The sequence below is a fragment of the Gigantopelta aegis genome, chromosome 1, assembly GCF_016097555.1.
Source record: "Gigantopelta aegis isolate Gae_Host chromosome 1, Gae_host_genome, whole genome shotgun sequence".
Classification (NCBI taxonomy): Eukaryota; Metazoa; Mollusca; class Gastropoda; order Neomphalida; family Peltospiridae; genus Gigantopelta; species Gigantopelta aegis.
The window spans coordinates 17,522,329-17,544,466 of NC_054699.1; the positions used below are offsets into that span (position 1 = coordinate 17,522,329).

The following is a 22,138-nucleotide window of genomic DNA, read 5'->3' on the forward strand; positions in this document are numbered from 1 at the left end:
GTCAGCTCCGACCAACTCCTGTATACACAGTGTAAACAAACGCGCTAATTTACGACAAGGCGCTTCGCTTTCATCAACATGACTTATAAAACAACATAAATGACTTGATAGTATAATAAACTATTTAACTAAATATATTTTAATTTACATCAATAGAACGAAATGCATATTATTAGGCCTATTGGTAGGGTACGTTGGAGCAAAAACGACCACTCACGATACCCATGTGACAATTTTTTTTTTGGGGACTCCGTAATTGGTCAGTTTTGTGAATTTAGATGGGAAAGTCTACTTAATCAAGGGTTTTACAGAATTTTTACAGTTATAAAGCAGGACGGCTGATAATGTCCATTATGATTTTAGGGGTGTCCGCGCGGTTATCGCACAATACCCTGTGATGTTAATAAAAGAAGCACATATTTTTAGTGTATCTAGACACATTGACTGGGGGCCGTTTAAATATACACCTGCCAGTCAGGAAACACAGGTACAAGCCACGGAAAGAAAAGACCAATTAACTAAGAAAACATTCCGATTATTATTTCAGTCCGTGGGTTAATTAATGGACAAAAACAGTTATTTCGACACTTTGATAATGGTGGTTTATTTTGTATTGAAAAATAGTATATACTTATTGCAGGCTTACTAGGATGGATATTATTACAGAACGTTGCGATGCATCCGCAAAAATATCAGATACGTTTTGTTTCTTCAGTTCTAAGACTAATTCCTGACGTGACACGTTAAGTATTACGTAACCACTGGCTCGCCAGAGGGCGTATTCACTGGGATAGTACAAAATAGCTGCGCCCGTTATATATAATAGCCGTCACATTTAACCGTTTTATTAATTAACTATATGATTATACTTGTTGATATTAAGCAATAATGTGTATCATATATCGTTGAATATGTATACCAATCCAAAAGCCTTGCACGAGCATCCCTTTAATTGAATGGTTTTTCGTTGGCACCATTGACGTAGTAGCTAGATAGATGGCAGGAGGTGGGCATGCATCTCTTCGGTAGGGTCTTCACGAGTACTCGAGTTCGAGTACTCGGGCACGGGATGAGTCTAGCTCGAGTACCCGTGCAAGAAAGATCACTCTCAATTAAAGGCATATTGTCACAGACCACTGACCTATTTAATGGTCTAACAAAGTATTACCTGAACAAAAATAATTTGATTTGTCCCTAAATGAACTTTATTCAACCATCTACATAACCACCGTACTCCATTTATTAACGACATTTCGTAAAAATAACTGAATTATGGCAATGGTCCATAATTCAAAAACTAAAAGTTCCCAGAGGAATGACGTGGATTTCACTTCATCATGGTTCAGTTAAGGTGATGCGATAGCTAGATTTGGTTTCCAACAATTAATGTAAATTTTATTTATTATAAACTTTTAGAAAAATAAGGTCCTTAAATCCGTGACAGTATGCCTTTAATTATATTCTTTACGGCAGTTTGTCATATGCTTCCCGCCGGTTACGTTATAGGGCTTAAAGACATCGAGGGAAGACATGGAATGCAATAGCCTACAATGGCATGATTTGGCATCCATATTCAGCGTTGGAATTAAGATGCATAACGCTGTTTTACTTTATCCCTTAAGTCTCCGGGTCGTGGAGGCCCTACTCTTCAAGGATTCAAGGTTTTCTGAAAGGAGTAGAGGTGTGTGTGCGTGCGCCGGGCATAGTAAAAGGTGTTTCAACAGGCCCCTCCCTCCACCATCCTACCACCCCTCCAAACCCAACCCGGATCCGCGCCTGCTCTTCACAATTTTTGTTTCTCTACCTAATATAGATTACTGGCCTGTCCGTTGCTAGTTTTGATATAATAAACTACCGGTAGTCTCTTATACAGGCCCGTACGCAGAAATGTATGTGTGTGTGTGTGTGTGTGTGCGTAATCGACGGCCGGAGTTGCTAGGGGGTCCAGGGACATGCTCCCCCCCCCCCCCGAAATTTTTTAAAATCTAGAATGCAGGAGATGTATCAAAATGTCAAATTTATTTTTAAACATCCACGGACGGACCTTGGCAGACCCCTCGCACCCCTCCCTCCCCCTGCGCACGGGCCTGTTATAGACGAGGCACTAGATAGAGATTCATGATGGAATCAACCACTATTTTGTCAAATATCCATTCGACTCTTCCTTGTACAGAGATACGGTCTTGATCATGGATAACGGTTTTGTCGTTCAGGGCCTAATAGAGTGGGGATTTTTTTACGTGACCCCATCCGGTATGAAATCCTGGCCTGGTGCTTATAACACTTTTAGAGTCTAGACTCGAGACTCTAATAGAGTCTGAGACACTAATGTCATGAAAACTCCATACAAATTGTAGGCTATGCGTGTGACGTCATTAAAGGTTGAGTCGTGACTCTTAAAAGTTTTATTAGCACGGGCCCTGGTACTAAATAAATGATTTCTGGGCTCAAAACTGGCCAAATTTAGCCTACCACATACTACTCCTACAGAAAGGTAGTAATCTTTTAGGCTTATACGCATTTCCCCATAAACAGAACCAAAAGGAAATGTTTTATTTAACGACGCACTCAACACATTTCATTTACGGTTAGGCGTATATGGCGTCGGACATATGGTTAAGGACCACACAGATATTGAGGGAGGAAACCCGCTGTCGCCACTTCATGGGCTACTCTTTTCGATTAGCAGTAAGGATCTTTTATATGCACCATCCCATAGACAAGATAGCACATACCACGGCCTTTGGTGTACCAGTCGTGGTGCACTGGCTGTCTGAGAAATAGCCCAATGGGTAAACAGAGCAGGTAATTTAAAAAAAAGAATGAAAGAAAAAAGAAAAGAAAACAAACAAACAAAAACACAAAGAAAAGAAAAAAACCTCAAACGATTGAGACAAATAAAACATGTACGCCTAAATGCAGGGGTGTAAGCTGGGGGGTGGGGGGTGGGGTCGGGGATTCGGACGAACACCACCCATGCTGAAGTAAATGGTGCGCTTTCAGAACTAAAACAGACATGTTTATACATATGGAGTTTCCGGTGGTGCAAAAGCAAAATAGAAAAAGGGTCCACTTGATTCATATGCAAACCCTCCCTGCCCCAGGTCCAGATCACGCTACGCCCCTAAAATGACGTCATTTATGGTGTGATCTTACGTCATCAATAATGCGGAAGTAATTTGCTGAAATAAACGATGAAAAAGAGCATGACCAAAGAATGACCACCATATCCACAAGTATAAGAATCACCAAGCAATGTAAGTATGTTCCATAAAGCGGGGCGAAAGGTGAGAATACGTAAGAGTATGGGGAAAAAACGATGTTTGATACTGTACTTGTATTTTTCACCGTTCTTGTGACGTAATTGCCAGCTAATGGGCCACGTGACACGGGGTGGGGTGGGGGGGGGGGTCATCTCAAACAGTGGATCCTTAAAAAATGGAATAGTTTTGTATGTACTAGTATTCTTGATTAAATATAGGGGCGGGACGTAGCCCAGTGGTAAAACGCTTGATGCGCAGTCGGTTTGGGATCGATCCCCGTCGATAAGCCCATTAGGCTATTTCTCGTCCCATCCTGTGCCCCACGACTGGTATATCAAAGGCCGTGGTATGTGCTATTCTGTCTGTGGGATGGTTCATATAAAAGATCATTTGCTACTAATGGAAAAATGTAGCGGGTTTCCTCTCTGAGACTATATGTCATAATGACCAAATGTTTGGCATCCAATAGCCGATGATTAATAAATCAATGTTGTCTATTGATGTAATAAAAACAGCAATGATAACAACCAGTGGCGGATCCAGATCCCAATGACATGAAGCGAAGCCAAGGGAACTTTGGGGGAGGTTTGGAGGACCGTCGATGTCAGTATGTTGACTAAATATCAGGGTCGTACCAACGGGCGGCAGGTGGGGGGGGGGGGGGTACTTGCCCTACACTAAAAAATATGAATGTGTCTGGTAGTTTGAACGTATTCCTTTTGTCTACAAGGTTAGGTCAGGTCAGGTCATAGAGTTTTACGTGCACATTCGGAGCAAGCTGTTGTAGCATACGCCTGTCATGGTCACAGGTGTCGGCCCATGCTGGATTCTCCGTCCATAACAGGAAGCGGTTTCTTGGACAGCACTCGCTGGCAAGTGTAAGAGAGCACCAGCAGCCCGACCAGGGGCGGTAGCGGATGGGGGCATTTGTGGTGCTATTGAATTTTGAATGTCCCGTAGGATTAAGTCCAAAATATAAAGATTTGCGCAGTTTTTATGAGGTGATTTTGTTTCATAACAGTTAATAGAAGAGAAATGCAGCTATCTGAGTAATTTTGACTTAGTTTGCTGAATTGTAGCTCATCTTGGCTCTTTGTCTAGCTGTCTATACTATGCCCCAATTATGTTACCGCCCACCCCTTAGTTATTTTAGCCTCCGGCCCTGAATCTCTCACCGAGTCAGCCACACGTTTCATTTTTCAGGCCCTCATCACCTGACCCTGATATTGGTGCTAATGTTTGTCAAAGTCACAGGTCCAGGAAAACTGAAACCCAAGAAGTACTACAGTAAGTTTTCAGTCACATGTGGTTTACGGGTTAAAGCGGGAAATCAGTTTTCAATTACACGTGATTTACAGTTTAACGCGGGAATTCAGTTTTCAGTTACACGTGATTTACAGTTTAACGTGGAAAATCAGTTTTGAATTACATATGATTTACAGTTAATTTGGGAATACAGTTTTCAATTACACGTGATTTGCAGTTTAACGCGGGAATTCAGTTTTCTGTTACCCCTAATTTATAGTTTAACGCGGAAATTCAGTTTATAGTTAACCCTAATTTACAGTTTAACGCATGAATTCAGTTTTCAGTTACATATGATTTACAGTTTAATGCGGGAATTCAGTTTTCTGTTACCCCTAATTTATAGTTTAATGCGGGAATTCAGTTTATAGTTAACCCTAATTTACAGTTTAACGCATGAATTCAGTTTTCAGTTACATATGGTTTACAGTTTAACGTGGGAATTCAGTTTTTAGTTAACCCTAATTTACAGTTTAACGCGGGAATTCAGTTTTCAGTTACATATTATTTACAATTTAACGAGGGAATTCAGTTTTCAGTTACCCCTAATTTACAGTTTATCGCGGGAATTCAGTTTTCAGTTACATATGATTTACAGTTTAACGTGGGAATTTAGTTTTCAGTTACCCCCAATTTACAGTTTAACGCATGAATTCAGTTTTCAGTTACATATGATTTACAGTTTAATGCGGGAATTCAGTTTTCTGTTACCCCTAATTTATAGTTTAATGCGGGAATTCAGTTTATAGTTAACCCTAATTTACAGTTTAACGCATGAATTCAGTTTTCAGTTACATATGGTTTACAGTTTAACGTTGGAATTCAGTTTTTAGTTAACCCTAATTTACAGTTTAACGCGGGAATTCAGTTTTCAGTTACATATTATTTACAATTTAACGAGGGAATTCAGTTTTCAGTTACCCCTAATTTACAGTTTATCGCGGGAATTCAGTTTTCAGTTACATATGATTTACAGTTTAACGTGGGAATTTAGTTTTCAGTTACCCCCAATTTACAGTTTAACGCATGAATTCAGTTTTCAGTTACATATGATTTACAATTTAACGAGGGAATTTTTTTTACATATGATTTATAATTTAACGAGGGAATTCAGTTTTCATTTACATATGATTTACAGTTTAACGTGGCAATTCAGTTTTCAGTTACCCCTAATTTACAGTTTAATGCGGGAAATCAGTTTTCAATTACATATGATTTACAGTTTAACGCATGAATTCAGTTTTCAGTTACATACGATTTACAGTTTAACGCGGGAAATCAGCTTTCAGTTACACGTGATTTACGGTTTAACGCAGGAATTCAGTTTTCAGTTACATATGATTTACAGTTTAACGCATGAATTCAGTTTTCAGTTACATACGATTTACAGTTTAACGCGGGAAATCAGCTTTCAGTTACACGTGATTTACAGTTTAACGCAGGAATTCAGTTTTCAGTTCCATCAAATACAAAATCGCATTTCTTTCAAGCACTAATAAAATCACTTGGATATACATGGTCCACTTTGCGAGCATATCAAAGGCGGTGGTATGTGCTGTCCTATGTTTGAAAGTGCTTGTAAAACGTTTTATTTGTTTTGTTTAACGACACCACTAGAGCACACTTATTTATTAATCATCGGCTATTTGATGTTAAACATTTGGAAACCATCCCATTGACAGGATAGCACATATCACGACCTTTGATAAACTAATCGTGGTGCAGTGGCTGGAACGAGATGGGCCCACCGCCGGGGGTCGATCTCAGCCCGACAGCACATCAAACGAGTGCTTTGCCACTGAGTTACGTCCCACCCTCAGTTTTATCAAATACAAAATTGCATTTCTTTCATGCACTATTGAAATCACATGAAAGTACAAGGTCTTCTTATAGCGTATATCAAAGGCGGTGGTATGTGCTGTCCTGTCCTATATAATGAAAACAAAATGTAGAGGTTTCCCCTAAAGACTATATATTATAATTACCCAAAAATTGTTTGAGATCCAACAGTCGATCGATGATTAATTAACCAATGTGCTCTAGTGGTGTCGTTAAACAAAACAAACTTTAGCTTTTCTTATAAGTAAAGAGTGTATAGTATTCTCTCTAAATAGTAATTGTTTTTACATACATGTGGTCAGTTGCGGGGGTTGTGTTATGTCACATTACGTCTCATTGCAACTGAACCGGCCTCGGTGGCGTCGTGATTAGGCCATCGGTATCCAGGCTGGTAGGTACTGGGTTCGGATCCCAGTCGAGGCATGGGATTTTTAATCCAGATACCGACTCCAAACCCTGAGTGAGCAAGGCTCAATGGGTAGGTGTAAACCACTTGCACCGACCAGTGATCCATAACTGGTTCAACAAAGGCCATGGTTTGTGCTATCCTGCCTGTGGGAAGCGCAAATAAAAGATCCCTTGCTGCCTGTCGTAAAAGAGTAGCCTATGTGGCGACAGCGGGTTTCCTCTAAAAAAAACCAGTGTCAGAATGACCATATGTTTGACGTCCAATAGCCGATGATAAGATAAAAAAATCAATGTGCTCTAGTGGCGTCGTTAAATAAAACAAAATTTCTTTCTTTCTTTCTCAATGCAATTGCATTACGTTACGTTGCGTTACGTTGCGTTACCTTCAATTCAATTCGTTTATTTTCCTTATGCCTTACGGCACATACGAACAAAATAATACACATTTAAATCAGAAACAGAAACAAGATTTTGGCAAGATGGTAAATATTAAAACAATAACGGTAACTACAATACAGTACTATAATTATAAGACATAATAGTAAATACTTTTTGTACATACATTATGTAACATGTAGAGATATATGTATAGAACGATTGATTCTAGTGGGAGACACAGTAGAGTATAGTTACAGTAAAGTTCTACGCTTAGCTGTAGCAGCATAAAGAAATTTACAGACATTATTAATAACTTTGACGCTAGGTTTGCGTAATAATTGGATAAGTTTGAAAACTGAAGGGTTAATGTAATAATATTTCTTAATGTATTTCACACGCAATTCAATAAACAATGGACAAACGAGTGTGAAGTGGAATTCATCCTCTAGCTCTCTTATATCACATAATGAACATATGCGATCACTTCTGTGCAGGGCAGAATATCTTCCGGTTTCAACATTTAAAGAGTGAGAGCGTGTTCGATATTTGGTTAGAATACATCTATATTTGGCTAAAATAGGTTTCTGTAAATATGGCTGAAGCTGAAAGATATCCGTGATATGTTTGAATAGTATACATTTTGATGAGTTATTAAGTACAGCAGCAGTGTTTTGTATAAAGTTGTCTTGAAGACGTTTAAATTGATGTAGGAAAGCATTTTCATTTGTAACATACTGAGCTTCCCACACATAAGAAAAACCATTTTATTATATAACATTTAGTGAAATATTTTAAAATATCAGTGAAATAAAAGTGTTATCTATTTTTTTCACTCTAAAATGTGTTATCGTCACTGTAGAAAGTGTTATCTTCACTGTACGAAAGCCGGAACTATTTTGCTGCTGGTATTTTAAAAATAAAGATCAATTGCCAAAAGTTATATAATAAATTTCATGTTTTTGTCAAATATGATTTATATCTCATCTCGTGAAGTTTGCAATCGTATCACTCTTCGGGCAAGCGCGACTCGTGAGATATGATTGTAAACTTCAAGAGATGAGATATAAATCATATTTGACAAAAAACATGAGATATCCTCTATTTTACATAGTAATTTGTTCACATGGTACAACCAGTTCATTTTACAATTGGGTTTACTCCGTAGTAGATCAATAAGTTCCTTGTAACAAGCTTGGAGTATACAGTTATCGGTTTTTAATAACAACACCCAACATTTAATAATACTAATATTCCTTATAATCAGTTGAGGGAAACGTCCAAGTTCATAATAAATCACAGCAGTAGAGGTAGATTTTCGCACACAAAGCAGTCTCTTTAGGAACTGTAAATAAACTTGCTCTATATCTGGTGAAATACAGAAGCCCCAGACCTCACTAGAATAGTTCATAATAGGCTGCATATAGGTATGAAATAGTGAAAGTTTAGTTTCAATGTTCCAACCAACCTTATTGGAGCCAATTCACAAAACATCGTACGTTTACGTCCGCGACAATCAGTTATACCGGTCATACGTGCACACGTGTTTGGCATCAATTTCACGCAGAAAATTACATCATTACGGAAGATGAAGCATTTTAAGGACAAAATAAAATAAAATATGTGTACTTCAAACTATATTAGTTGTACTGTTAATTAGTTATAAGCAGAGTCGTCTTATGAATATTTGAGACCTCCGGGCAAAGCAATGTACTGGGGCCCCTAGCCCCCCTACACCCCCTCCCGCCCCGTAATTTTTATTTTTTAAATTGAATTTCGGGGCCCCTAAAATAGCGGAGCCCGGGCAAGTCCAGTGTGCCCATGCGATAAGACAGCAACTGCCCATTGTGCCCATGCCATAAGACGGCAACTGTCCACGGTGCCCATGCGATAAGACGGCAACTGTCCATTGTGCCCATGCGATAAGACGGCAACTGTCCATTGTGCCCATGCGATAAGACGGCAACTGTCCAGTGTGCCCATGCGATAAGACGGCAACTGTCCAGGTGCCCATGCGATAAGACGGCAACTGTCCATTGTGCCCATGCGATAAGACGGTAACTGTCCAGTGTACCCATGCGATAAGACGGCAACTGTCCATTGTGCCCATGCGATAAGACGGCAACTGTCCATTGTGCCCATGCGATAAGATGGCAACTGTCCAGTGTGCCCATGCGATAAGACGTCAACTGTCCACTGTGCCCATGCGATAAGACGGCAACTGCCCATTGTGCCCATGCGATAAGACGGTAACTGTCCAGTGTACCCATGCGATAAGACGGCAACTGTCCAGTGTGCCCATGCGATAAGACAGCAACTGCCCATTGTACCCATGCGATAAGACGGCAACTGTCCATTGTGCCCATGCGATAAGACGGCAACTGTCCATTGTGCCCATGCGATAAGATGGCAACTGTCCAGTGTGCCCATGCGATAAGACGGCAACTGTCTAGTGTGCCCATGCGATAAGACGGCAACTGTCCATTGTGCCCATGCGATAAGATGGCAACTGCCCATTGTGCCCATGCGATAAGACGGCAACTGTCCATTGTGCCCATGCGATAAGACGGCAACTGCCCATTGTGCCCATGCGATAAGACGGTAACTGTCCAGTGTACCCATGCGATAAGACGGCAACTGCCCATTGTGCCCATGCGATAAGACGGTAACTGTCCAGTGTACCCATGCGATAAGACGGCAACTGTCCAGTGTGCCTATGCGATAAGACGGCAACTGCCCATTGTGCCCATGCGATAAGACGGCAACTGCCCATTGTGCCCATGCGATAAGACGGCAACTGTCCATTGTGCCCATGCGATAAGACGGCAACTGCCCATTGTGCCCATGCGATAAGACGGCAACTGCCCATTGTGCCCATGCGATAAGACGGCAACTGTCCAGTGTGCCCATGCGATAAGACGGTAACTGCCCATTGTCCCCATGCCATAAAACGGCAACTGTCCAGTGTGCCCATGCGATAAGACGGCAACTGGTAATACGAACTGTGGTTTAGTCGTATATATACTGAGAGGTATAAATAACGCAATGGGTATTTCACTGAATAATCTCTTATAGAAATGTCAAATCACATATATTAAGTATGCGGACAAATAACATGTTGGTAATAATTGTAAGTGAAAGAGGATTTTGTTCAAATCAGAATTTGTTTTGAACAAAATGAGTTTTCAGCAAAAAGCATAACTGGTGTGTTTATTATAACAATACAACATTGCATATGAAAATCTTTTTGCATGTGCATTGCCTGCTCTCGTCTCCCTATAAAAGCAACACATTTTTAGTGTTTTCTGTCTTTTTTTAATATGCCATGGTAGGTAATGTTAAAAAAATTGCTGTTTTATTGTCAAAAAACCCAGTTGTGTTTTTTGTTTAAAACCACATTTTATTTTTTAAAAACCCGATTTGAACAATATCTTCCTTCAATTACAGTTGTTACCAGTACGTCATTTGTCTGCATGCCTAATACTGATGACATAATATTTCTATAAGAAAATATCAGCGAAATACCCATTGCGCTATTTATGCCTCTCAGTATATTTACGTTCATGTGCAAAACTAGGCTCACGAAGTTTTAAGAAATTAAGGTCCGTGTTGTTTGAATTGCAGAACATATCGGCTGCTACGTTGAGAGTTTCCGGCCAGATGGAGTTCGGCCGTGGTTCTTCCACGACCAGTATCATCCGATGATCGTCTCGTCCCTGTCCACGTGTCTCCTACACTGTCTCACTCACAAGTTCTTCTATGTCGCCGTCGACAAGTAAGTAGTAAATACCTGTGTCAGTGGCGTAGCCATGGTGATTTTCGGGAGGGGAGGGTGGGGGGGGGGGGTAGAAAAAGTATCTCTTTATTAAAAGCTCACATGTTTTTTTGCTCTCTCTCTCTCTCTTTTTTTTTTTTTTTTTTTTTTTCCGTGTGTGGTTGTATTTATGCACCGGCCTCGGTGGTGTCGTGGTGAAACCATCGGACATAAGGCTGGTAGGTACTGGGTTCGCAGGCCGGTACTGGCTCCCACCCAGAGCGAATTTTAATGACTCAATGGATAGGTGTAAGACCACTACAACCTCTTCTTTCTCACTAACAGCTAACCCTCTGTCCTGGAGGGCTATTTTTCGTTCCAGCCAGTGCTCAAGAACTGGTGTAAGGCAGTGGTATGTATTATCCTGTCTGTGGGATGGTACATATAAAAGATTCCTTGCTGCTGATCGAAAAGAGTAGCCCATGAAGTGGCGACAGATGGTTTCCCCCCTCTCTCTCTCTCTATCTGTATGGTCCTTAACTATGTATCTGACGCCATATAACCGTTAAATAAAACATTTCCTTCCTTCCTGTCCTGGAGAGACAGCCCAGATAGCTGCTGAGGTGTGTGCCCAGGACAGCGTGCTTGAACCTTAATTGGATATAAGCACGAAAATAAGTTGAAATGAAATGTATTTTTGCTGTTGTTTGTTTGTTTGTTGTTATTATTGTTTTCGTCGTTGTTTGTTTTGGTTTTGGGTTTTTAAAGTGGAACTATAGATGTCCAGTGGAGGATCTAGAAAATCCATTAAGGGGGGCCCCCAATGACATGAGGCGGAACGCCAATGGAACTTTGGGGAAGGTTTGAAGGGGGATCGTAAAAAAATGAAAATTAATACATAATTATGTGTGTGTGTATGTGTGTGTGTGTGTGTGTGTGGGGGGGGGGGGGGGGTCATTACAAGCTAAAACGAAACTTGCACCGACATTTAAAATAGCTTAAGTATTGAAAAGTGACTTTCAAAGAAATGTACATACGAGGTAGTAGAAAGAAATGTCTTTCATAGGTTTATTTCATGGGAAAACTCTGTCCTATATACATAAGGATGAAGAAGGATTCTTCTTCGTCTTCTTTAATCTAAGTAAACACATACGCGTACGAGATAACTAGAGCTGAAGCAAAACCTCAAATTCGGCCAAAAATGCTATAGATATTCGGGCAAAATGTGCTAACCTGAGACCTTTTTACTATGTATGTCCATCATTCTACCCTCAAAATTAGTTGTAATCCATGTAAAAATGCGTAGTGATTCGTTTGCAACCCTATATAGCTGTCTGGTAGTAAGTACATTGTGTATTAGTAATTATAATATGAATAAATGTTGTTATTCAGATTCGGGATTTTTCGTTTAATTCCGGCAAAAGCCAGCCTATCCCCCCCCCCCCCCCCCCAAAAAAAAAAAAAAAAAAAAAGAGAGCCCGTACGGTTATGAGTAAACATATTTTAGAAAATGTTTTATACAATACCTTTCAGAGAAAACTGCGGCTGCGCGAATAACCTGACTAACGAAAAGGGAGAGATAAAGAAGACGAACGTCACGGAATGTAGCTATGTGTGCACCGAGGAACCGTTTGTTAACGTTTCGTGTGGCGCCAAAAACCGCCAATCCGTGTACGAGATCGCACACTCGAGTATACTGCACGGTAGGTTTTATCGACCCTCCATAATATATGAGATCTCTTCCCCGTTAGTGGCCCATTGGGCTATTTCTCACTCTAGCCCATTGGGCTATTTCTCAATTTAGCCAGTGTACCACGACTGATATATCAAATGCTGTGGTATGGGCTATCCTGTCTATGGAACTGCCAGTCCGTGTACGAGATCACACACTCGAGTATACTGCACGGTAGGTTTTATCGACCCTCCATATATAAGGTCTCTTCCCCGTTACTGGGCTATTTCTCATTCTAGCCAGTGCACCACGACTGGTATATCAAAGGCTGTGATATGGGCTATCATGTCTGTGGATGGTGCATATAAAATATTCCTTGCTACCAATGGAAAAGAATGTAGCGTGTTTCCTCTCTAAGAATAACCAAATGTTTGACATCCAATAGCCGATGATTAATAATCAATGTGCTCTAGTGGTGTCGTTAAACAAAACAAACTTTAATTTTTAACTTTGGTATGCCCTCTAGGGTTGGACGTGTTCACTATACTACAAACCATGGTACCAAAAGTTGCTAGAAATTATAAATATCCTTTAGTATTGGAACACTTTTAAAGCAGTACTGCCCTGTCTGTGGGATGGTGCATTTAACAGATCACTTGCTACTAATGGAAAACGTTTAGTTAAACACTCTGACCTGTCCTGACCTAATAAAAAACAAAGAAGTCCATTACGCGGTGGAAGCTGGGTGGTCCTTAACGATATGTTCGACGCTATACAACCGTAACCGGCCTCAGTGACGTAGTGGTTAGGCCATTGGTCTACATGCTGGTAGGTACTGGGTTCGGATCCCAGTCGAGGCATGATATTTTTAATCCAGATACCGACTCCAAACCCTGAGTGAGCAAGGCTCAATGGGTAGGTGTAAACCACTTGCATCGACCAGAGATCCATAACTGGTTCAACAAAGGCCATGGTTTGTGCTATCCTGCCTGTGGGAAGCGCAAATAAAAGATCCCTTGCTGCTAATCGGAAAGAGTAGCCCATGTAGTGGCGACAGCGGGTTTCCTCTCAAAATCTGTGTGGTTCTTAACCATATGTCTGACGCCATATAACCGTAAATAAAATGTGTTGAGTGCGTCGTTAAATAAAACATTTCTTTCTTTCTATACAACCGTAATTAAATGTTTAACATCGTTAAATAAAACAGGGTTTTTCTCTTCATAAAACCTTCCTTCGTTTCCATTAGTAAAATGCGCCTATAGGAGGTGGGGGGGGGGGGGGGGGGTAAGAAAGGGGTGTAATGTTTAAAAATGGCACCTACAGTATTCATTTGGCAATCTGTTTTTTCTCGTTCTAACCCGTGCACCACAACTGGTCAAAGGTTGTGGTATGTGCTTTCCTGTCTGTGGAAAAGGAAGGAAGGAAATGTTTTATTTAACGAAGCACTCAACACATTTTATTTACTGTTATATGGCGTCAGACATATGGTTAAGGACCACACCGATATTGAGAGAGGAAACCCGATGTCGCCACTTCATGAGCTACTCTTTTCGATTAGCAGCAAGGGATCCTTTGTATGCACTATTCCATAGACAGGATAGCACATACCACGGCCTTTGATGTACTAGTTGTGGTACACTGGCTGGAGCGAGAAATAGCGCAATGGGCTCACTGACGGGGATCGATCCCAAACCGACCGCGCATCAAGCGAGCGTTGTATCACTGGGCTACGCCTCGCCCCTTGTGGAAATGTGCATATAAAAGATCCCTTGCTGTATTAGTACAAATGTAGCGGTGGCCTCTGAGTCAGAATTACCAAATGTTTGGCATCTTATAGCCGATGATTAATTAATCAATGTGCTTCAGTGGTATCGTTAAAAAAAAAAAAACTTTAATATATATATTTTTTTTTTCATTTGGCAATCTTCCACAAACACCAAGATATTACATGGCCTCTACTAAAAACAAATATATTCATTGTGTTCATATATTAAACACACCATTTTCGCGGGCTTTTAAAAATTCAGGTTGGGGGGGGGGGGGGGAGTGGAGTACACCCCCAACTCCATACCCCTGCATCCGCGCATAACTAAATATGCTACCTTTTAAAACTTTGTTACTTTAATTTCTTTTTAAATCTCTTCTTCTTTTTATTTTATTTATTTACTAGTATTTTATTTTATTTTATTCAAAAAAATAATTTTGGTTTCACTTTCAGTTTATGTTGGCTGTTACCATCTCCACCCTCTGGACGCGTCTATGGCTTGGGTACCGCTGATAAAAAACTCGCCATTCAGTCACGAATTCACAAAGATGCAAGACGGGAAGGCCAGTCACTGTATTAAACACTGCTCAAAGTCGGGATTCAAATACGCTGCAATATTCGCTGGGTATGAACAGTGTGCAAAAAAATAAATTAATAAAAAATATTTTTTTAAAACCCACCATCACAACCACCACCACAACCACCACCACACCACCATCACCATCACCACCACTACCACCAAAAACAACAACAACCGGGAAATAACATGTGGTAATAACACATATATGTATGTATATGTATCACATTGTAAATACATATGGCTGGCTGCTCCTAGGTGATGACCAGGACCCCGTTCCACGAAATGATCTAAGCTCTACGATAAAGGTAGTTATTTACTTACGATGAGCTTGTAGCCCAGTGGTAAAGCGCTTGCTTGATGCGCGATCGGTTTGGGATCGATCCCCGTCGGTGGGCCCATTGGGTTAGTTCTCGTACCAGCCAATGCACCACGAATGGTATATCAAAGTCCGTAGTATGTGCTATCCTGTCTGTGGGATGGTGCATATAAAAGATCCCTTGCTACTAATGTAAACATGTAGTGGGTTTTCTCTCTAAGACGTATACGTCAAAATTCCCAAATGTCTGACATCCAACAGCCGATGATTAATATATCAATGTGCTTTAGTGGTGTCGTTAAACAAAACAAACTTTATTTTAAGATGATCTTAGGGCTAAGATCGCTTTGTAGAACGGGGCCCATACTATTCTATGAAAAAACCCCCACGAATTACACAGTGCAATAATCCATAGTAGGATGTCAATCTGTGTTATATTTCAGACAGAACTGTGGCTGTGACCATGTGATAAAACGAAAAACAAAGAAAATCAGCAACATGTACTGCACCTACCCCTGCCTGGATTTGAAACTGGGAACCTGCGGAGCTCTGAAGAACGACATCATCTCTATATACCTCAGTAACGAAGTTGGTGCGTACACAATAAGCTGTTGATGTTTGAATATAGGGTTCGAACCAGGCCCCTGCTTAAAATACACTCTTTATTTTACAAAGCCTGTTTATATCTTGCACGCGTGTAACTATATACATTTACAATGCTTACACCTGCGTCTAAGAAAAATTAGGCTCGTAAATTATTCTCTTAGCGTCTAGTCTCAAGACTGTGTTAGAGTCTGGGGACCGAACCTTGCTCAGTTGGTAGTAGTCCAGGGCCCCGTTCTACGAAGCGATCTTAGCGCTACGATTACCTTATGTGCATATCTACCGTATGTACTTAAGATGATCTTAGCGCTAAGATCGCTTCGTGAAACGGGGCTCTGGGCCAGTTGTAATTCCGTGGGAATTTAATGAAGAAAGTTGGCAACATTTTAAAGCTTATTACATACAGTAGCATTCTAAAAAGCTTTGGTGCCATTTTTTCCTCCAAATATTTTCAAGGTCATATCTCAAGGTCAAAGTCATAGACCCCAAAATGCTGTATTTTGCGGGGTTTTTTCATATATTTACACTGTTTTACCGTATTATGAGGAATTGTGTTTGTGACTGATGTATATATTGTATTTTAAATAATAACATTTTAACCATAGTATTACAAATTACAAAAATGGCATTTAATGTTATTCAGTTTCAAGGTCATGTTAACGCCATGTTCTAAAAACCGCTATATTTTGCTTGTTTGGTTATATGCACACATCTAGGTTTGATAGTTAATGACCATAAGAGCAACATATCCAAATATAGTCTTCAAAAAATGTAGAGGAACTCTAATAAGAATTTACAATTGCCAAAATTGTAAGGTATATTAGCTGTGGGGAATGGTTATATGATAATAGTGAATTAATTGGGCAAACATTACAACGGTAGTTCAGTATTACAGTAGGTTTTATGACCACCAAAGATCTTGAAGGACGATTGGTGTCAGAAGTGATATTTGAAAGTTGACGTTTTTTTATCAGTAAATCGCAAGCTCAAACAATAAAAATGACTAAAAACAAAACAATAACAACTGTATGATCAACAGAATTAAAACGATTGCCAGAAATAATGTTCCAGAGTGATTAATGGATCTTCCTGGAAATTGTCAAAATCGAGAATGACACCCCACGCACGTGTACGGGGCAACTGCGTGATGCATGTGCAAACTATGGAATGTGTTTCTGTGTGTTGATAAACAGACCTGAACGTTCTTTACTAGGATATCTGTGGTTAAAACGTATGTTCGGTCTAATAGTTGATATTAACATTAATATTTCAGGATTAATATTTCATGAATATGTCTGTGGAAAAGTGCATATAAAAGATCCCTTGCTTCATTAGGAAACATATAGCAGGATTCCTCTGATGACTACGTGTCACAATTATCAAATATATGAGATTCAATAGCCGATGAATAATTAATCAATGTGCTCCAGTGGTGTTGTAAAATAAAACAAACTTTTTATAAACACGGGCCCTTCTCCAGAACCTTCACCGTTGATAATACTAGGAAGTTAACTGTGTTGCTGGCATTCAATCCCACACTACAACTCTATATTTTATACACGCATAACTACGGTACTCTTAAAGTTACATTCTCTGGTTACCATATTATAACATCATGTACAAATGTGAAATACAAGCTCAAATGCACTTTTAAAAAAGTCGTGTGTATTCGCTATGAACGGATATCGTCAAACGTATACGCTTGATTCGTCGCCTGTGCCGCCATAGCTCGGCAAAGCACAAACGACAGCCTGTTGTCAGTTTCAGTTAACACGTGCGTTTGCCAATTCGAATTGTAGGGTTCGTCTCAAAAAATTAAAAGAGAAATCTTGCGCTGTACGAAGAACGTTCGGTTGAGGATACGGTACTAGAGTCTAGTTAAAACCGGTTTGATCTTGACAACGTATTATCGACAGTCGTACCTTCCTATTTCAGAATTGATATTATATAAAGTGTTAGTAGAACTTTCAAAGTTATACAAGTAACACATTAATCATGTATATATTTTTAAAATAAAATATACTAAAGTAGACAATGAACGTTTTCACTTCTTAATTTTACGTGTTAAAATCGACAAATTCAAATAAATATTATTTCGTTTGGAAAGGGTAAAGTTGGGGGGGAGGGGGTGTTTAACGACATCAAAGATAAAGCATATTGACTTAATAATCATCCGACCCCATACAATCGTAAATAAAATTTGTTGAGTGCGTCGTTAAATAAAACATATCCTATCCTTCCTTCCGTCTGCTGTTTGATGTCTAACATTTGGTAATTTTGACATTTAATCTTAGAGAGGAATCGGGTGCATGTGCAGGGGATCGGTACGAGCCCGTCAAAAGTGTTCCACTTTTAAAATCATGGCTTTGTTTTTGACCTGGATAAGCCAGCGTAGTGAAACCAATGCGGAGTGCGGCGTAATACTAGTATATGCACCAAACGTAATTGGATTTTCTGTTCTATATGCTTAAATAATAAAAATATTCCAGGGAATGTAGTTTTAACAATGAATTAAATTTGGTCTCAGATACCATGTGTTCCCTTAAGCTCATTTCTTTCCATCAGTATCTATATATAAGTAACAATAGGTACTACAAACTATACACAGGAATCAATGGTAGATAGGGGCGGGACGTAGCCCAGTGGTAAAGCGCTCGCTTGATGCGCGGTCGGTCTAGGATCGATCCCCGTCGGTGGGCTCATTGGGCTATTTTTTCGTTACAGCCAGTGCACCACGACTGGTATATCAAAGGCCGTGGTATATGCTATTCTGTCTGTGAGATGGTGCATATTAAAGATCCCTTGCTGCTAATCGAAAAGTGTAGCCCATGAAGTGGCGACAGCACGTTTCATCTGTCAATATCTGTGTGGTCCTTAACCATATGTCCGACGCCACATAACCGTAACTAAAATATATGTGTTAGTGCGTCGTTAAATAACAAATAACACATTTCCTTCCTTCCTTCAATGGCAGGTTTTCCAGTACACCAGTCCAAAGTCCTGCAGCTCTTGTCTGAGATCCAAGTGCCATATTTAGCTCTTTTCTTTCATTTATTTCGTTTGTGATAAATAACTAGACCTACACATTAATCGATACATAATCGTTGCGTAACTATCAACTCGATAACATCAAACTTGTAACGTGCTGCCTCTTAACTTTCCAGAGTGACTTCCACATCGATTCTCAGCTGACAATAGAGAGTTTACAGAAAACAGGGGTCGCGGAATGGGGGGGGGGGGGGGGGGGGGGGGGGGCTCGGGGCTATGCCTCCCCCAACATTTTCCCCTGTCACTGTGCTCAGAAGGCTAACAAAATGTCATATTTCAACACCTTAAATTCAAAACGCCCCCTCAACAGGTTCGGACTTTCTCAAATACATATATTTCCATCCCTCCTATACCATCGAACTTACAGTGACCCCTCTCCACCACCACTACACCCCTCCCTTTCAAAGTGTATAACATAAATATTGATTACAGTTTACTGGGAAATGCGCATTGGAAATAAATCCTGTCCATCCACACCTTCACCACCCCACCCTACCCCCATCCCCCGATTTCCAACATCATTTGTGGAACATCCCTAAATTATTGTTGTAATACTCATTTTGAAATTTTTATTTACTTCCAGGTATAAAATGGATGAAACGTGCAATTGATACGGGCTTTTTGATTAAAGGTAAAACTATTTAATACAAAAACTAAAATATTTATTTTTCTTACTTAATGAGTCAAGTTGAATTTTGTTTTCTTTCAAAGGATCGTTTTCGTACATTTTATGGCCAATATCTAAAACATTTTAAGGCTGTAAGAAGGAAAACTAATAATCAATGCAAATTCCTTCGTTCTCTCCAACCCCCCCCCCCCCCCCCCCCCCCCCCCCGCAAGAAACCATTTTAAGGCTCCCCATCCCCACCACCGGTGACACGCCTGGTTATATGTAGGTAGAAGAAAGTAAAGGTTAAATAGATGCTCTAAATCATATGTGTATTATGTTAAGAAGAAAGTCAACTATAATACAATATATTTGTTAAAAATTTCATATTTTGCCAAATGTTGATGATGATTCCTGGTTTCCTCTGAAGTCTACATACGTGTTAGAATTATCAATCAAACGTTTGACATACGATAGCCAATGATTAATAAATCAATGTACTCTAGTTGTGTCGTTAAACAACAAAAAACAAACCCTTTAACTTTGGTTTGTTTTTGTTTTTTTGTAGAGTTGAATATAAAAGATCACAATGGTAAGTTATAAATCACAGCTGAGGTGTGTGCCCAGGACAGCGTGTTTGAACCTTAATTGGATATAAGCACGAAAATAAGTTGAAATGAAATGAAAAATGAAATGGAATAAATCATGACCTATGCAGTCCTATACAGTAAAGTACACATATAACGAACGTGCTTAGAACGAACTTCTACATATAACGAACTGATCGTAAAGTCCTGTTTTATCTATCTATATATTAATGACCAACTTCTGTAAATGTGTACAATGAACTACTGCTATAACGAACTAACTATCGTGGTCCCTTCCAGTTCGTTATAAGAGTACTTTACTGTAGAGTAAATTATACACTAGTAAAAGTTTGTAATTGCATTTGAATAAAACATATAATCCTGAGGATGTCGGCATTTAGCTGACGAAACGTTGAGCTTTTTAACTTGAGATTTTTAATTGTGGTTTTTAGACAGAGACTTTATTTTATCAATAAAACATATAGGATCTAATATTAAGCTCTATAGCATATAGAAAATACGTCTCAGGTATTTCGAAACGTTAATAATTAATTTTGCACTAAATATCGTGTGATTAAAATTTTGCATGCTGGAATGTAGTTACCATTGGTGTGCGTTCAGTCAGAGCAAATCCATTCATGGTATTTAATCAAAGATAAGTCTGAGTTCAGACAGAGCAGAAAAAACCGCTCGCTAGACTGGTTCGTGCGCTTTACGTTAAGCCGAATGACTATAAAAGAAAACAATTAAAATAAAAGGTCGCGAACGTTTCCTTGCCGTCTGTCTTACTGAATGCAGAGCTTGCCAACGTTCACCGACAGCAAGCAACGCTAACGTCCGTTTTTTGTATTTTTTCTTTCTTTTTCTTCTTGTTCGCTTTGTCTGGCTGAATTCAGTCATGTAATTTGATTAAATATTATGAATGGATTTGCTTTGGGTGGATGCTGCAATCATGTTGCTGAAGGAAGACATCGATTTGTTGTCCTGTTAAATAATTATAAAGAAAGAAAGAAAGAAATGTTTTATTTAATGACGCACTCAACACATTTTATTTACGGTTATATGGCGTCAGACATATGGTTAAGGACCACACAGATTGTGAGAGGAAACCCGCTGTCGCCACTACATGGGATACTCTTTCCGATTAGCAGCAAGGGGTCTTTTAGTTGCGCTTCCCACAGGCAGGATAGCACAAACCATGGCCTTTGTTGAACCGGTTATGGATCACTGGTCGGTGCAAGTGGTTTACACCTACCCATTGAGCCTTGCGGAGCACTTACTCAGGGTTTGGAGTCGGTATCTGGATTAAAAATCCCATGCCTCGACTGGATCCGAACCCAGTACCTACCAGCCTGTAGACCGATGGCCTACCACGACGCCACCGAGGCCGGTAAATAATTATAACGTAATACAATTAAAGGGGCTATCCTGAGTTTGCTGCCACTGTAAGGTGTTTCCTACTAACAGATCATCTTTAACGAATAACATTACATATTAAAGATACGAGACGGGGGGGGGGGGGGGGGGGGGGGGGGGCAGGAGGGGCTTCTGCATCCCACCCTTAGTCCTGGAGCAAAACCTCAAATTCGGGCAAAAATGATGCAGATATTCGGGAAAAATGTGCTAACCTGAGTCCTTTTTATCAAGTATTTCAATAATTCTACCCTCAAAATTAGTTGTAATCCATGTAAAAATGCGTAGTGATTCGTTTGCAACCTTATATAACTGTTTGGTAGTAGTGCTAATATGAATAAACTTAATGTTGTTATCCAGATTCGGACATTTTCGTACACCTATATCAGTGTCTGTATAAGGAAAGTGTTTGTGGTGGTCCTAATGTTTGTAGTAGCCTAAACCGTATTTTACCTTCCAATAATTTCGTACGTACGAAAAAAATATATATGCTGTATCAAGAATGAATGAATGAATGTTTAACGACACCCCAGCACGAAAAATACATCGGCTATTTGGTGTCAAACTATTGTAATGCAAATAAATAAAATGATGATCAAAATC

The 22,138-nt window shown here is 39.8% G+C and overlaps 1 protein-coding gene across 2 annotated transcripts in view; it reads left to right on the top strand.

The window, feature by feature from the left end:
* The first annotated feature begins 3,148 nt into the window (after nucleotides 1-3,148).
* The window catches only part of LOC121371453, a 34,963-nt gene continuing 15,973 nt past the window's right edge, over nucleotides 3,149-22,138 (top strand). For both annotated transcript variants that reach the window (XM_041497349.1, XM_041497358.1), the window contains exons 1-8: nucleotides 3,149-3,257; nucleotides 4,467-4,550; nucleotides 10,815-10,965; nucleotides 12,478-12,647; nucleotides 14,835-15,006; nucleotides 15,721-15,869; nucleotides 19,512-19,559; nucleotides 20,104-20,127. In XM_041497349.1, coding sequence (XP_041353283.1) covers nucleotides 3,218-3,257; nucleotides 4,467-4,550; nucleotides 10,815-10,965; nucleotides 12,478-12,647; nucleotides 14,835-15,006; nucleotides 15,721-15,869; nucleotides 19,512-19,559; nucleotides 20,104-20,127 — 838 coding nt within the window. In that variant the 5' untranslated portion in view covers nucleotides 3,149-3,217. The remainder of the gene's footprint in view (nucleotides 3,258-4,466; nucleotides 4,551-10,814; nucleotides 10,966-12,477; nucleotides 12,648-14,834; nucleotides 15,007-15,720; nucleotides 15,870-19,511; nucleotides 19,560-20,103; nucleotides 20,128-22,138) is intronic.